This window comes from Colletotrichum truncatum (assembly GCF_014235925.2).
Source record: "Colletotrichum truncatum strain CMES1059 chromosome Unknown Contig_0002, whole genome shotgun sequence".
Lineage (NCBI taxonomy): Eukaryota > Fungi > Ascomycota > Sordariomycetes > Glomerellales > Glomerellaceae > Colletotrichum > Colletotrichum truncatum.
The window spans coordinates 6,891,587-6,905,150 of NW_027222399.1; the positions used below are offsets into that span (position 1 = coordinate 6,891,587).

Below are 13,564 nucleotides of genomic sequence, written 5' to 3' on the forward strand. Positions count from 1 at the left end.
TGTTCTTACCCTGCAAACTGATAGACCGAACAAACTCGACCATCAATAGTAATCATATCATTCTAGTGCTCAGGTTATATGGTTTGGTGATGAATGGCGCTCAGTGCGACCATCTGCGGCACCGAGGGAAACCCGGGGTTCTCCTAGGTCCTCATCGGGTGTGGTATGATGATCGGAGGTAGAGAGTAGCCCAATGGCAGTCCACTCATCTCCAAAGAGATTTCCGGTCATGCTCAAGTATGCATCCGCGCGGAACTTTGACACATTGCAAGATGGGAGAAGCACTCTAGATGGTCCATCGCTGACGGACTCATTCTGAACCATCTGGGCTGTTTCATTTGACAGATGAGGTTGGTCCTGAATAGAGGCCATCATCCCCATGGATCCGGCGCCCAAAGCATTCAGGCCTGGTCTAATATTTCCAGGATTAAGCTCAAACTCCGTCAACTGGCCTTCGTGAGAGCAATGTAATGGGGACGTTTCAATATTGTCCCCAGTATGCTGGCTATAGTCAAGGTCTTGAGACATCCCGTGATCAAGTAGTCCGGGGTTTTGGCGAATAAGCATTACTATCTCCTGATCGTGTTCGAATGACTCGCCAGAGCAATAGCTGCCAAATAAGGATCTAATAGTGACGTTATCCTTGACCCAGTCGGAAATATTGACCGTACAAGGCCAAATATCTCTCGGCTGGAACGCACGAACAAGGTCGCACAGCTCTTGATAAGACGAGTGGCGGGCGTATGGGAACGTGATGGTCTTGGGCAACTGTTTTGAACAACTTGCTCCTTTGTTGGGTAAGGTTTGCCTATTTCTTTGTTCCTTCTGTGCAATCGACTGAAAGACGTCGACAATGGCTGCCATGTTCTTTTCATCCACAGATCCTATATCCAAGTCCAAAGACAAGTTTCGCCCCGTTTGGACACCATTTTGAAGAAATTTCCTGATTGTTGATTTGCGAGGTTGAGAAATTTCTGTCTTTTCCTCCAAAAGCGCCAACACGGCATAAATGTCGTCCGGTGAGAGGACATCGAGCTCCGCGTCTCGTTCTAAGTCGTCACCGCCACCGCCGACGCCGGCTTCTGTAATCTCACCCCCATCAGCGAGATGAGCAACAATGGGCTGTATGGAGACGACATTGGGGCTTCGGGCGACAGAGCAAAGGTTGGCCCTCTCGCAACTGTGGAGTCGGACATGCTCGTCCCGTGTCAGGCAACCCGGGTGATGCGTGTTGCCACAAATGTAACCGACCAATGCCGGCGCCTCTTGGCAGAGATGAACTGTGGAATTGAAGCGGTCGTTGGAAAATTTGGGAGCCAGAGCTGAAAAAATTTGCATCTTGTAGTCGTCGACGTGAATCCTAGATTTCAGCGCCTTGGACAAGGCAATCCAAACCTGTTCGTAGCCGTAGGTCCATGTTTGGATGTGAAAAATAGTGTTGTCTGGATAAAGAGCGACCTTGCGCAGTAGCTCAGAAAGACCATCAGCTTTTGTCTGGAACGGGACGTTTTGGATGAAGGATGTGTCGAGGTAAATCCTGTCCAAGGTCTTGATACCGCTGGCATATTCGATTATAGCCGGGTTCCTGACCAGCGCATTGACAAACCAAGGCTCGCTCCGAATGTCGCCCGTGTAGAGTATAGCGCAGTTTGAGTCCTCGATCAGAAACATTACAGAGCCTGGACAATGATTCGCATCAAGGAGTGTAACCTGGATGAGATTTCCAGGCGCAAGCTCAAGTGTGGTAGGCGAATCCAGGGGTAAGGGCCGGAGGAGCTTCTTGAGATGCTTGTACGTTTGCACGCGGGCCTCGAGGATGCGCCTGGCATAAATGATGCGACAAGGGTAACGCTCGAGACGGAGAAGTATCTCCCGCGTGGCTGCGGAGCAGTAGACGAAAGGAGAACGCAAACCTTCAAGCCCCGCAAGGTGGTCGCTGTGAACATGGCTCAGAAAACATGCGAGTGGTGGACGCCGGTTGACATGTTTCCGGAAAAAGTCAACTATTCACAAATTAGTATAACCACGAATGAACAAGTATTTATCATTATCGTTTTTTTTAACGCATCGATGTCAACACACAGCAGAAGAAAACATCACAGTGATGACATTTCTCAGTTATGAACTTACTGCGAATGTCGGGAAACTCTGCGACAAGCCCGTTGAAGGTTGACATTTGGAAGAGCTGTCATATTTCGAAACACTTGAAGTTCAGGTAGTGAATCTGAGGTCCAAAGGTGATGCTCTGTGACAGGGTAGTTTGTGAGTAAATGTCAAAACAAGGAAGAAAGCCTAGAGCTCGGTGCCGGCTCCCAATAGGTTCACGGGTACCCGTGCGTGTAAAATTTCACGGGTACCCGTGGAAATGACTAAGCAACTCTGATATGGGGCTCATGAGCCAATGAGAGGCACGGCCTGCATCAAACTTATCCGGAAAGTTTACGACTTTACTACGATGCACTCTTCGGGCTTACTACCAGCGTATAACGCCTCCTGCTCTGCCTTATCTTGCTCGACTCGTTTCCAGACTTCGCTCATACCTCTCTCACTGTTTTTAAAGGGGTTTTGTCCATCTTCCGCAATAATCAGCTCATCGACCCGTTTGTGTTCAGCCCTATCCCAGTCCAGATAAGCCATCATCTCCTCCTTCGTCTAATCCCTTGACCCGTGTAAGGTAGTGCAGCGTCCTTTCATCTGCTTATAGTCAAGACACTACTTATAACACTTTTTGTCATAACGTAGCGGAAGTCCCATTGCCCTTCGATACTCCTGGTTTGTTTTGACACTCCCACGAGGTTAAGCACCGTACCAGGCGCTTCTTGCTGCATAGTACCGTCCGTATATCGCCTAAGGTGAATCGTATCCTGGCAGCGAAGGTGAATGCGAATGCGTAAATGGTGATAATACCCGAGGTAGTGATATACTAGTCTCTACTACTATAGCAATAGTCGGTTGAACCAACTCTAGTACGTCCTGCACGGCGTTTGAAGGAGGTTCTTGTGTATCTATCGTCGTCCCGGTAAATATCGCAGTTGATACTGTAGCTGGATCTGGAGTAGGTGTCGGTTCAGGCAATAAATGCGTGTATCGCAGAGGGCACGCCTTTGAAGTCATAGTATGGCTAACTGTATGACACCTACTGCATTTGCTTGGGGCCCGTGAAGCAACTTCAACAACTTCGAACCCGCTAGGCTCTCGTCTAGTGCTTGATTTGGGAATACTGGGATTCTCTAATTGCAACCTAGGCTCTATGCGCTGGCGAGGCTCCAGCAATAGCTGCGGCGCTCCATCACGCCTCAAATGCCAATATGCATAGAAGTACTCACGTAGAAGAACAAGATTCTGTTCTTATAAAGTCTTTAATTTGTATAAGCATAGGAGACTATATACTCGAGAAAACGTCCCCGTACAGGCTGTGGAAGGATTTATGTCTTTCTTCGTAAGCAGCTTCCGTTGCTCTTCTACTTTGCGCAAGGCTTCATGCGATACCCAGCCAAGCACTGCGCCGTACATTGACCCTGAAAGCTCAACTAGTATCCGTATTTGCTATTTAACTTGATTTGACTTTAGATCCGATAGCTGATTTAGTAAAGCATGCTTCATTGCTCGCCAAGCTTCAAAAAGGTCTAATGTAGATCGTTTCAAGTGCGATTTAAGTAGTGCATAAATACCCTCAACTCGCGAAGTAGCCACATTGCCAAAATAGGTATGCTGATCGACCTAGGCTTTCACTAGCTTCTCCTTATATGGTTTCAACCAAACGGACGTAACATAGCCGACTTCTTCGAGATGGTCCAGAAGATAGCGTTCCTCAAACTGGGAAACGCGCTCCTCAAAAACCACCTCAGATGGCGAGCTGATAATCGAATGCCAGGAGTTATAGAATTCTTCCCAGCTCTGAGTTGAAGGTTTGAGCGCTGCAGGATTGTTGACTGTCTTTGGCTTAGTAGAGTCAAAAGCTAGATTACAATATTGAAGAACGGCCTTGTTCGCATGCCAGAGGCAAAGCAAAGATGCAGAAGAGGGGAAGATGGTTGCAACAGCGTTAATGCATGCTAAGCAGCGATCTGTGAGGATAACCGCAGGTAGGCTAGCGTTGCACTGACTATACAAGGATTTGACCCGCTCCAAAGCCCAGGTATAGTCATCTTCTGCCTCGCCGCTAAGAAATGCAAACGCAATACAGAACGACCGTTAGCAAGCATCGACGCCAACTATATCAAGAAATAGCATACCATACTTATTAGTCTTATAGGTACAGTCTAGTAACATGATGTCTGGGTAGGCTTGGAGAAGGGCTAAGGAATCTGGATAAGCGAACAAGACAGCCGTAACTCGGCCATCTAGTGCAAACTGCATGCGACTCCAGAAGCCTTCCTCATCAAGTTGATTAGCAAGTGCATAGATCGAGGTCTGCCCTTTACGAACATCTCGTTTAGCGGCTGCAATATGATTGTAGATATCCTGCTAGGTCGCTATAGAGTCTGTCGTTTGTCGTATGTATGTTCTGATGTCCCTAGGTGCGACGCTAGCGTTTGAAAGACCGGCTACCTTAGCTTAATCCTCCTCAGATAGCTTGCGATGCGTTGGGTAAGCAGACGGATGTTGGCTTGGGGGATGATTATGAGAAGAAAAACGCTTATCGGGCCGGTATCTCAAGCTCCATGTGCTCTTATCCAAAGATTCCTTAGCAAGGACGGAAAATTGACAACCAGTCCCCCTACTAGTAGTTTGCCTTTGCCGCGCTATTGATGTGCTTGGCGGATGACACGACCTATCGCATGAATATGTAATCGTCCGTCGTCCGCTTTTCTCCTTTGTTGATCTCCCGGTAGTGAATGCGTATCCCTTTGTCGCCGCCTAGTTGTTGATTGACATAAAAAGCTCATCGCGAGATTTATGATCGCTTTCAGGGGGGAGACTGTCGTCTGGGAATGTGAGTATTGAGTCTTTGAGAGCTATTTCCATTTTTAAGAATATATGACTGAAGTGCTGGATGCAAATAACGCGTGAAAGGTGTATGATACAAGACGCGTTCATTGACGTGGGCAGGTTGCTTAGTCATTTCCACGGGTACCCGTGAAATTTTACACGCACGGGTACCCGTGAAATTTTACACGCACGGGTACCCGTGAACCTATTGGGAGCCCTCGGTGCCTGGAGTCTTACATAATCTAGTAGGGATAAGAACCGTTTCGGTCGGATCCGAGATCCCGCTCCGCTTATCCGGACCGACATTACCGCCCTAAGGTTTGGATATTAGGCAACGTATTGTCATCGATTACAGCTGGATGGCAAATTTCTAATTACTGGGTAGTATAAAACGAAGACGAGACTTCATAACATGAAGTAGGAGATTTCCATTGCAAGTGAAATGCCGTCGTCATATTATACATTTGGGGAAGCAGGTCTTGAGCAATTTAAAATGTGATCAACTACCTTTAATAACATGCCGTAACATACCTATTCTAATGAGAAAGAGTATAAAAGTTGCCGTTCATATCACTGTTATGGTAAAAAAAAAAAAGGGGGGGGGTTTAACATTAGAATCTCCGAAGTGGCGAACATGGGAAAAAATCAGCAAACATCAATTATCTGTCTCCATTCCAGTAGTTACGAGTAAAAGGATATCGGCGCATGCGGTATACGCTGGTAGTAAAGCGATTTTTCTTCCAAGGGCCGTAATTTCACCATTACATGTTATAGACGAGGCTCAATGCTAGTAGGTAACTTGTTTTCTGACGCAAGCCCCGAAGGACCTTGCGAGAATAACAGGATTACGAAACGTTAAAAAACTTAGGCAACTTCAGAATGTTAGAAGTAATGTAAAGGACCTCTCCGGGACTGCAAGTTGGTCTAACATAGCAAATGTCTTGGCATCATGATAGTCTTCCTTGGAAGAATTAAACACATGCAGGAGGACACTGATACATTATTCTATCCCCTTCCTCACGCCTGTGACACTGGCTTGTACCCCGCTTGTTACCGATGTGGGCAGCCCATTCTGAGAGACGGTCGTGGCCGGGGCCTCTTTTGACTGGCTCTACGGCTCTACCGGGAGACTGCCGTAGACATTCTCCTAGTACGCCATGTACAGATAAATATGAAAGTTGTCATCAGTAAATTTCCCATGGCTCTTCTCGTACCTAACATCGGTTAATGTTTATTTTGCTACGTCCGGAGGGAAGCCAATAGGTATAGCTTCATCTGCCACCATCAGTTCCATTGAAATGCGAGATTTATCGGGTATCTGCATCCTGGGGGCTGTGGCCATGTTGTCGCCAATATCAGAAAGAAGACTGAAATGATATGCCAGCAGAATGTGCTGCCCCCACTTTAAGTATCCGGATGCATATGATATACCGACTAATCAGAGAGCCGTAATATCGTCCGTCTTCTAACTCTATTTATTGACATGAATGGTAATGTTAGCTCTATAATTGCGGTATCCATTGCTACTTCTCCCGGCCCAGCAAACATTTGGGCGTTACAAGCCGAAGGAATTTACATCTTCGAGCTTTCTATGTATGACCATAACGTAGTACTTACCAAACACACCGAGTAGAATGTGGTAATGTAAGTCCTTTGAAACACGTACCGTAAACTTATAAGTATGTCGTTTGCTACACAACGCATATCATCTCATTCTGAATTGGGTCACTCTCTGCACACTTTTTAGCCTGATTTCTGCGTGTTATTTTTTCACACTATGTATCATTAACACCTGACCCCTCAGTGAGACCAGTGTTAGTGAGTTTCCCGGCCTTGATAATGTATGTACGCGGCGTTTTGGCGTATCGCCCGGAGCTCATGCCAATTTTGCTCAATCCAGCTGTGGCCAAGACCGTGGGGTCTGCCAGGCTAAGAAGCAAGCCAAGCAGTTCCACTTTACCACCGAGAGTTATCTGAATACTATTGCTTTCGAACTGTCTGAAATAGCTAGGTCATGCCCCAGAAGCATATTCTTTTAATTGACTTTGAGTGAAAAGAGTAAACACACTAGATTCCTTCGATCCAAAACCTAGGCCTGTTTTCTACCCAAACCCCAACTCTCCTGCTACTGAGATTGACCCCGCACTGAAGTCTCGGCTAACGGCCAGAACGGGCGCTGCTGGTTTCTATACCCTCGCAAGTCGCAACCAACCGCATATGCAATGCGTGGTGATTCAAAAAAAAAGCGCACCCGGAGAAGATCAACTTATGTATCATTCGCCCGTTCAAGTAGCTGATCCGTATTTGGGAGGAAGAAGAGGTCTTGTCACTGACATGTCATGACCTGTGATGCACGAATTCTGCGCACATCCATGTACGGTGTGTCTTGATTGTTGGGTCATTGACCCGTGAGCTTTTAAAGTCTTGGATTGTCAAACAACTTGTCTTGGCGCCTAGGGAGCTTCAGTCATTTAACCTGCCGACATTCAAGGATGGCTAAATACTTGCAGACGGTGGTATGATGGAAGAAGACCTGCCTAATGAGTAAATGGCAAAGCAACCTAAACAATTGTTGAATGGATGCCAACCCTCTCGTGAGAATATTTTCGAGGTATAAATATTGAAGAAAATTCGCCTGGGTTGTTGTTAACAGCACGCTCCATTCCTACTAGTGAGCCAATCCTCCATAACGTATTCCATAAAATCCGCCACAAGCACATCCAGCTTAACTTTACTAGAGACAATGAAGGTGAGATAACCAAAATGGCTCTATTCCTTCATGGCTTACAATTTTCACAGACTGCCTATGCAACCTTCCTCCTTGCACTTTTTGCGGGTGGTGGCTTCTCAGCGCCGATCAACACTAAAACGTCTCCCAACCCTGCCTTTGAAATGAGACGAAGACAGTTTCACTTCCTCAACTGCAGCAGCCCCGCTCTCTTCGCTACATGTGCCAACTATAATACCCGATGCAACAGCGCTGGCTATGTAAGAACTGATTACCAAGCGCTTTGTGGCGAACCCAACTGCAATTGCGTATATTATGGTGGTTGTGATACAATCTGTCGGGAGGCACAGGAGGCCAAGGGGGATCCCAAGTTGGTTGAAGAAGTCAAAAGCGAGGAGATGGACCAAACGTAAAACTAGACTCTCGGTAGATGACTGTGTACATCCCGTACCGCCCTGATTTCAAATGTATGGCTTGCCGTATGTCGCAGACTCAACCCAGAATTCTTAGTTCATAACCTCTTATTCAGTCATATATTCGCTCCAATGAACTATGCTCTCTCGCCGTTGTTTTCAAGTATGTACTTACGATAATCTATTCAATTATAAAGGGAATAGCTTCTACTCGATGATTTCCACAGCCTATCGTGTATCTGCATACAGACTATCAAACAAGTGTAATGCATCAGATACAGGCAGGCTTTCTGGCCAGTTTGTTGTGACGCTTTACCTATTTCGTTATTTATTCCGACGCTTGAATCCAACATGCATAGGCGCGGCGGACCTGTATCCTTATCTTCCAGAAAATGATGTTAAATATGCCACTCCCCCTTCCCCCTCCCCCTTCTTCTTTTTTCCCCCAAATTTTCACCTGGAAGTCAGTTTACTACATCTCCCTCGCGAAACAACCTTGTTAGATTCTTCCAAAAATGTCTTGCCCTAACAACTGTGACGCTCTGCCTTCGGGAACAAAGCGCATACAGAAGTGGACATTCACAGAAACGCCAGATACTATCAAACGCCACATGCCTATCGTCGATGGCAAGTATCATGATCCAGATACATGGGAGGTTAAAGAGATTGCCCCCGGGCAACAGTGTATTGCCGGTCCACCCGTGATTGACCAATACTGGCATAACTTGATCGCCGGCCCCCATGACCAGTTCAAAGCCTTGAGAGCGAGCTTTTGCAAGGACACCACTGAGTTCTTAATTCGCCTAGGTGAATTTCTGAAGCTGGAACAGTGCAAGATTCACTCCGTCAATGCTGCTGAGTTTTCTGTCACTGTCATCATCGAAACAACACGAAAGCGACACGAAATAACCGATGCTATGATAGCCTCCCGCTTATTGAATACGTTCGATTGAGTTGGTGCTGGTCGTTATTTTCAGGTATGTCATAATTTTTTCACAAATTCATATACACGTAGTTGAATCATCAAGTTTCGTTCCAATGTCAACTAATAATATATGAAAGCTTTTGGCTCTCTGTTGATGTATAGCGAGTTTTGCTTGCGAAAAGGATCAAGAAGAAAATGAGGGCTATACACGCAGGGGTTATTGGGTAGCAGTTTTGGGGAGCAGGTTTGCGTGATTAATTAGCTTATTGACATTGACATATTGAATTCAACCAGCTAATCTCGTCCATGATTAATACCATCGTCCTAGGAAATCAAAGAGAATCGGGTGTGATACACGGAACCCTCTTGAAGCCATGGCCACGTAGGTGTTGCCGCTATAGTGTAGCTGCTGGTTTCTCATATTTTTCAAACTTTCAACATCACGTGGCAGTCGCTACATTGGGACTGCTTAGCTTTGATCTCTCATGATGCGAAGGCAAAAGGGTTACAGCACTTGAACGATGATACAGAAAATGACCAATGTAAAGAAGTCTCATGCAGTCTGTGTGAATCACAGGTAATAAAAGCCTGACTCAAGTACACTATTCTAGTTAATAAGTGACTTAATTCCGAGGCATTTTGAACATTTAGCTACTTCAGGGCTTCATAACCAACCAAGATAGTCAGCTCTCAGATGAACTTAGCGTAAGCAGCAAAGCCCCTTCGGAAGATCTCAACCAACATGCTCCAACCTCTTTAAACTTTGCTCCCAATAAAGTGTTGGTCCAAACACCCGAGCATGAACCCTGAAACAAACATGGCGCAGTGTTCTCATAGTCATAATTCTGTTGCAAGGCGGAAGCCACCAGTTGTCTCATGACACTTCATAGACTAAATGCGTAGAAGTTCTGTACAAGTGGTTCCTGTGGACTTCCAGTCTTCTGTAGAAAGAGAATACATCGTTCCTTTTCTCGGCGTGTTTCTCGATCAAAGCAAAATTTAGGTGTGCCAACAAATGAACCGAGCTGAACGGTTGGCGCCCCGAGAAGCTGAAGGCAAGGGTGCTGTTTAGTAGTCTCGGACCCTATGAACAACCCGTGATACAAAGGGGGCAACACAACGCCCCGCTTATGAACAGGAACCAACCAGACCAGCGCAACAGACAGCAATTTTATTTCTCCTTTTCAATTTTTTCTGCTCTTGAAAAACAAAAGGGAAGGTCGTTCTCCCACCCTGCAAGCTTGCCTTCTGCAGATGTGCATGGTGTTCGTCAGGCATTTTTGCCTGAGCCTGTCGGATCGCCATGGAATATTTGAGCTCTGAGAAAAGAGTAATTCGATTTATTTTTTTGGTTTCGATCAGTTAGGAAGGCATCAGCCATGTAGCTTGGCTGCTTTCGGGTTGGGTTTGATCTGGTCACATTTTTCTAGTTCTTGAAACGTTAGTAACATGGTAGATTTCAACTGCTACAAGATCTGGCAATTCTATTAAGTTGGCAACTATTTACTAGAGTTAGCCAGCGGGTATTAAAAATAGATAGCTTAATGAGACAAGGCTGCAAGCAGAAGAAAGGGGAAATGCCTTGTTGGCTCCGAATATGCTCAGTAGGCTGTGCCAGGCCCGCGAGCCTCTGGTTTCTCAACATTGATGTCTGTCCTTCTCTTAGCAGTTTTCACAACCGCATGTTTTCACAGAATGCTATGAAGGAGATCCCCAGTCTTTTTTGCAGAGACTGGCTCTCACTGTCGGCTGTGCCAATATCGTGGCCAAGGGGCGGCTGTCCAAAACAATGGGTCAAGTCATATCTGCCCCTTGCGCATTCCGGTTTGACAGCGGAAATGGACACACTTTTTAAACATGGCAGCGGTGGCCCGAGCGTAATCATACTTGGCAGACTGTATTCAAGAAGTCGGCTGTTAGCACTTGGGCAGGGATAGTGGCCTAGGCTGTGCTTCGGACAGAACGCGATTGGCCAAGAGGAGACGTGCTTAGATGCGGCAAACCAGGAATGCATCCGATGAGCGAGTCGGTTCTTCTAAAGTATTTTCTTGCTTGCTCTTTCCTGGTATTTTGTGGTTCCGTGATTACGGTGATCTTCCCGTAAACGGATATCTTGTTACCCAAAGGCAAGGAAATAGGGGCCTGGATTCTTCCTAATGCTGCACAGACTATCGATGGGGCGAATTGCGGTTGCTGTCAAGAGTCAGCAACGTCCCGGATAGCATGAACAGGCGGTTCTCAGATAATTGAGAGGAGCTGGGATAAGGTAGGGCGGAGATCATTAAGGAAACAATCACCACACCAAACCTGATAAGCATTAGACAAGGAGTTACTTTCAAGTACACACATCCTTGCGGGGCAGCAGAAGATCACATTCGATGGAATTCGATCTGCTTAGAAGCACTAAATTCGACTTAAATAAGAAATCACCAAATGTCGCCAGACCTGACAAGATTAGCCAATCTTTGACAGAGTTGGTACTCTAGCCGTGTCTCTTACTGGTACATAAAGTGAACTTGCCGCAACGGACATTTCGTATGACTCGCCGGAGCCCCTTTAGTAGGCGAAGCTTACCCAGGATCTTCTGAAGCGGAGTCTAGCGCGCGTGATGGAGAAAAGTCGTCGGCTTGTTTCATTCCTTGAAAACGTCGCAATGCACCCTAGATACCCTTGATGGTAACCGAGCGGGATGATTGTTACGTGATTCAGAAGATTGGAAGCCACAATATGAAAAGGCCTGAGGACCCAGTGACCTAATGGTAGGTAGTCAATCTATCTAATTGTTCGAATGCAAAGGCAGTCTTGAAGCACGACATTTCATTTTTCAGCCGTCGCCATTGAGATCCACCAGCTTGGGCTGTCAACAAACCGACAAGATGTCAAGTATGACACTGAACGAAGCGCAGCACAGAGCTCTTGGAGTCAATGCAGCTTTCATCATTTTCATAACCATCATAATGGGGATGCGAATGTGGGCCAGGCTTGTTATTACTAAGGCTCTCGGCGTCGATGATAGTACGTAATCGCACTCTCGAAATGTACGCTGTGATAAAAGACTGACGATCTTTTCAAAGTCATTATGGCTGTCGGAACCGTAAGTACATCGACTAATAGGCCAAAACAATAAGCTAGACTATTTAACTAACTGTTGAAGCTTGCCACCATTAGTCTTTCAATTACTGTGATGGTATCCGTTGTTCGTGGGATTGGTAAGATGAGTAAGTTTCAGGCTTCGATAATAGAAGATCAGTTCTTCTGACGAGAAGCACAGAAGCAGACATACCTTTAGAAGCTTGGGAACCTATGCTATTGGTAAGAGTTCTATCGTCTTTAGATTACACCTTTTACACAAATAGGCGAAAGACTTACATAGCTACACCTCAGTCATTATGGGTCGCGCGATTGATCTACGCTGTTGCTATGCTACTAGTCAAAGTTGCCCTCCTTCTTTTCTATTTGAGGCTCGATAATCGACCGATGATGCGAGTGGCGGTATACAGTTTGATGGTGGTGATATTTGGAATGGGTATCGCACACTTTGTCGTGTCAGTCATCGAATGCAGTCCACCTGCAGTCTTTTGGACCTCTAGAGGAGATCGTGGAGTGTATATGAGACAATGCATGACCCAAGCCATGCAGCAGGCATTTTGGGATGCTGCTGGTATCCTTGTTATTGTCACCGATATTTGTCTATGGGCTTGCCCGATCCCCATGATATGGGGTCTGCAGCTACCGAAGGTATCTACATTTGGGCTTGGTTTTCATTAATGATATACTGACAGAACATTAGCGGCAGAAATGGGTTGTGTCGGGAATTTTCGCCTTCGGCATAATATCGGTTGTCGGTAAGTATCAACCATGATCTTCCCCCAAGCTATTTCTTGTTCTGACAGGGATGCAAAATATAGCTGGATGTGTTCGCTTCTACTATGTTCGCCAACTGGCAAACGAGCCTGAGTTATACCGTCAACTTGCCGATTCACTTATTTGGTACGCGTTGGAACTTTACGTCGCTATATTTTGCGGTTGTTCCTCTGCTTTGAAAGTGTTCTGCAAAAGATACTTTCCTTCTCTTCTTGGTTCCTCAACTTCAAAAACGAAATATGCGCTCGACAGTTACGGGAATGACGGCACAAGATTAAGAACAACGAACGCGCACCCGTTGGTCAGCTTATCGAAGAATGTTACGGGCAACCATACGACAATCTCATCAACTGGGCGGAAGGGAAGATCAGAAGCGGGCGCCCCAGATTGCTACAGAAATGACAGTGAAGAGGCCATCATGTCAAGCAATCAAGGTATTCGCATGAAGACTGAGGTACAACAAGAGGTCATGAGAACATCGACCGACTCAGAGAATAAAAATTCGAGAACGGAAACGGGGGATCGTACCCATGCTTGGTCTTTTGTTAAATGACAGTTCAGATTGAATGTACAAAGCAAAATGTTTCACTCCACCAATAGTTGACGTATTTTGTACTGATGATGTTGTATGTATTCGTTCCAAAGAATGGCATCACAAAAGTTGGAGAATTTGAAAAAGTGTCATCGCAATTAATAGCAAGA

General features: G+C 46.0%; 5 protein-coding genes across 5 annotated transcripts; 4 read left to right on the top strand and 1 right to left on the bottom strand.

Moving 5' to 3' along the window:
• Nucleotides 1-69: 69 nt before the first annotated feature.
• Nucleotides 70-2,176, bottom strand: CTRU02_204857 (DNA repair protein; the record flags this gene model as incomplete). Its single annotated transcript, XM_036721335.1, has 2 exons — nt 70-2,003; nt 2,131-2,176. 2 exons carry the CDS (start codon nt 2,174-2,176, stop codon nt 70-72), a joined length of 1,980 nt encoding a protein of 659 aa, XP_036587319.1.
• A 279-nt stretch (nt 2,177-2,455) lies between these two features.
• Nucleotides 2,456-2,632, top strand: CTRU02_204858 (uncharacterized protein; the record flags this gene model as incomplete). Its single annotated transcript, XM_070204429.1, has 1 exon — nt 2,456-2,632. The coding sequence occupies one exon, from the start codon at nt 2,456-2,458 to the stop codon at nt 2,630-2,632; it is 177 nt and encodes a 58-aa protein (XP_070062192.1).
• Nucleotides 2,633-7,675: 5,043 nt separating this feature from the next.
• On the top strand, nt 7,676-8,073 carry CTRU02_204859 (uncharacterized protein; the record flags this gene model as incomplete). Its single annotated transcript, XM_036721336.2, has 2 exons — nt 7,676-7,681; nt 7,732-8,073. The coding sequence occupies 2 exons, from the start codon at nt 7,676-7,678 to the stop codon at nt 8,071-8,073; spliced, it is 348 nt and encodes a 115-aa protein (XP_036587320.2).
• A 515-nt stretch (nt 8,074-8,588) lies between these two features.
• Nucleotides 8,589-9,026, top strand: CTRU02_204860 (uncharacterized protein; the record flags this gene model as incomplete). The annotated part of the gene is made up of 1 exon (XM_036721337.1): nt 8,589-9,026. The coding sequence occupies one exon, from the start codon at nt 8,589-8,591 to the stop codon at nt 9,024-9,026; it is 438 nt and encodes a 145-aa protein (XP_036587321.1).
• Nucleotides 9,027-11,874: 2,848 nt separating this feature from the next.
• CTRU02_204861 (uncharacterized protein) lies at nt 11,875-13,415 on the top strand (the record flags this gene model as incomplete). Its single annotated transcript, XM_036721338.1, has 7 exons — nt 11,875-12,013; nt 12,073-12,092; nt 12,153-12,216; nt 12,270-12,310; nt 12,383-12,736; nt 12,789-12,843; nt 12,907-13,415. The coding sequence occupies 7 exons, from the start codon at nt 11,875-11,877 to the stop codon at nt 13,413-13,415; spliced, it is 1,182 nt and encodes a 393-aa protein (XP_036587322.1).
• Between the last annotated feature and the right edge of the window lie 149 nt (nt 13,416-13,564).